The sequence below is a fragment of the Pseudochaenichthys georgianus genome, chromosome 16 (assembly GCF_902827115.2).
Source record: "Pseudochaenichthys georgianus chromosome 16, fPseGeo1.2, whole genome shotgun sequence".
Lineage (NCBI taxonomy): Eukaryota > Metazoa > Chordata > Actinopteri > Perciformes > Channichthyidae > Pseudochaenichthys > Pseudochaenichthys georgianus.
In genome coordinates this window covers 37,687,849-37,690,085 of record NC_047518.2, presented here as the reverse complement: position 1 = coordinate 37,690,085, position 2,237 = coordinate 37,687,849, and the positions used below count along the sequence as shown (strand labels likewise).

The following is a 2,237-nucleotide window of genomic DNA, read 5'->3' as shown; positions in this document are numbered from 1 at the left end:
GTGACAGCAAGACACTCACCCCTGAACTTTGGGATCATTAGAGTCCGGATTGCTTTATAAGCTGCAGAACCTCACCAGCTCAACACAAGCAGTGCCAAGTGGATTTGTAGATACAACAACAAACTCAGGTGAGATGATGAAGGATTGCCTCGGAGTAGCTTCTGAATTTTTTCTTTTTAAACTAAATCTCAGTGAACATGCTTTGCTAACTATCTTTGTATCTCCTTGTTATTAAGATATAAGAGCCATGAAGGTCCTTGTTGTGCTCGTCCTTGCCGTTTTCACTGGTGAGTATGGTGGAAAAATATCCCGTTTTGGAGCGTGACATCAACTGGTACGCTCAAATCAAAAGACTTCAAGGAAAAATATAGAATTGCAATGAGATTTTTGGACCATTGAAATCATTGGTCCACCCAGCAATTCCTTGGATGGGAAATTAACCGATTCACACACACATTAATACACTGGTGTGCACTGATATGGAACTTTGTATGGGTGACCACATAAGGAGCCAGACTGCTCATCATCTAACCTAATGCTCATTCACACACACTCACACATGCCTCTGGGATTTGGAAGTTAAGTATAGTGCCACTTTACCTCCTTCGGAATATTTTTTGTGTTAAAATACCTGAAAACACTCTGAAATATTTTGAACCTTCCAACTGTTCTTCAAAACAGTTTTTTCTGTCTGTTCAACAGGCTGCAATGCCAACATCTTATATGCTGATGCACCCAAGCCACAGATTGAATTGCTGACTGAGGCCTTCTGGGACTATGCCGCCAAGGCAACAGAGTCAGCTGATGACACCCTCCAGATGATCAAGAAATCACCGTTTGGCCAGGGTGTCAAGTAAGTCTAGACAAAACCATTGTTACCATTGTCGACATTCTAGTGATGCAAACAACAAAAAGTATACTGCAAACTGATATGAAATTTTTCCTCACTGATTTCGAATTAAAGCTAACATCCCATTTGTCTCGCTCCTTTCTAGTGACCGTCTGGAAGAAACTAGATATTTGACCGCCCATTCTTTGCTCGCCATGCACCAGATGCTTCCCCCTGCAACTCAGGACATGCTCCACAAAGTCATCAGAGAGGCCGAAGAGCGGAAGGGGCATGTGGAAAGGGAGCTGGCCGCTGCCAAGGACATCATGAAGCCCTACACTGACAACATGAAGGTCCAGATCCAGCAGAGAGTGGAGCAGCTCAAACAGGAGCTGGCCCCCTATGCTGAGTCCATTGACACCGAGGCTGTGAGAGCCACCCTGGAGCAGAAGAGTGAGGAGCTGAAGCAGAGTGTGAAGGACCTGCAGGCTCAGCTCGAGCCCTACACTGATGACCTTAAGCTGATGGTGGACCAGCACCTGCAGGACTTCCAGGAGGGTGTGGCGATGTTTTTAATGTATTTTGAAATCAAACTGGAGAAAATGTACATGAAAAACTAAAAAGACAAATTGAAGCAGTAAACACTTTATGAGCTGCACTGAAGCTCATGAGTTTAAAGTGCATCACCTATAATTACTCCTGAAAGCAAGACAGGTGAAAACATTTGGTAACTAAAGTGTACTGAAGAAATGTTGTGTAATATGAATTCTTAAGTAAGAAACTAATGATTGTATTCATAAAAAAAAAGAATCTAAAGTTATATATTTGTCACACATCATTCTGAATAATTTATGAATGTATGAAAAGGAAGTTATTTTTAAAAGAAGAACATACTAAAGGAGACTGGCATGTTTTTCATAACTTAGTCACTCTGTATCTCCTGTCCACAAGTGAAACCAACACGTACTCAACACGTTGGATCAAGATTGTTTAAATAAACAAGTTGTACAAATATTAGGTTGTGTTTACTACAGAGGGCTACAAAGGGTTTTGTCTGAGACTTAATGGTTTAGAGCAGCAGTCGGGAACCTATGGCTCGCGAGCCATATATGGCTCTTCCGGTGACGGCATATGGCTCCCAGACAATTTTGAGGAATTTGCATTTGTGGAGAGAGCAGGATCTGCGATATGTCTAATATGCAATGATAAAATTGCATCGATGAAACGGTCAAATATAAAGCGGCACTTCGATACGCACCATGCTTCATTTGCATCGAAATATCCAGCGGGGGACAGCAGGAAAAGGGCATGCGAGGAGCTACAGCGGAGAGTGCAGACGAGTCAGCAGCAACTACGTGTGTGGACCAAGCAAGGTGATGGGAATTCTGCTAGCTTTGCGGGTGCTTTG

At 42.8% G+C, this 2,237-nt stretch overlaps 1 protein-coding gene across 1 annotated transcript; it reads left to right on the top strand.

Moving 5' to 3' along the window:
- Positions 1-247: 247 nt before the first annotated feature.
- On the top strand, positions 248-1,449 carry LOC117460684 (apolipoprotein A-IV-like). Its single transcript, XM_034102230.1, has 3 exons — positions 248-287; positions 703-853; positions 996-1,449. The coding sequence occupies exons 1-3, from the start codon at positions 248-250 to the stop codon at positions 1,447-1,449; spliced, it is 645 nt and encodes a 214-aa protein (XP_033958121.1).
- Positions 1,450-2,237: the final 788 nt, after the last annotated feature.

Coding starts and splice junctions, on each gene's coding strand:
- LOC117460684 (XM_034102230.1), top strand. CDS start 248: ATGAAGGTCCTTGTTGTGCTCGTCCTTGCCGTTTTCACTG. Junction 288..702: donor CGTCCTTGCCGTTTTCACTG/GTGAGTATGGTG, acceptor TCTGTTCAACAG/GCTGCAATGCCAACATCTTA. Junction 854..995: donor CCGTTTGGCCAGGGTGTCAA/GTAAGTCTAGAC, acceptor GCTCCTTTCTAG/TGACCGTCTGGAAGAAACTA.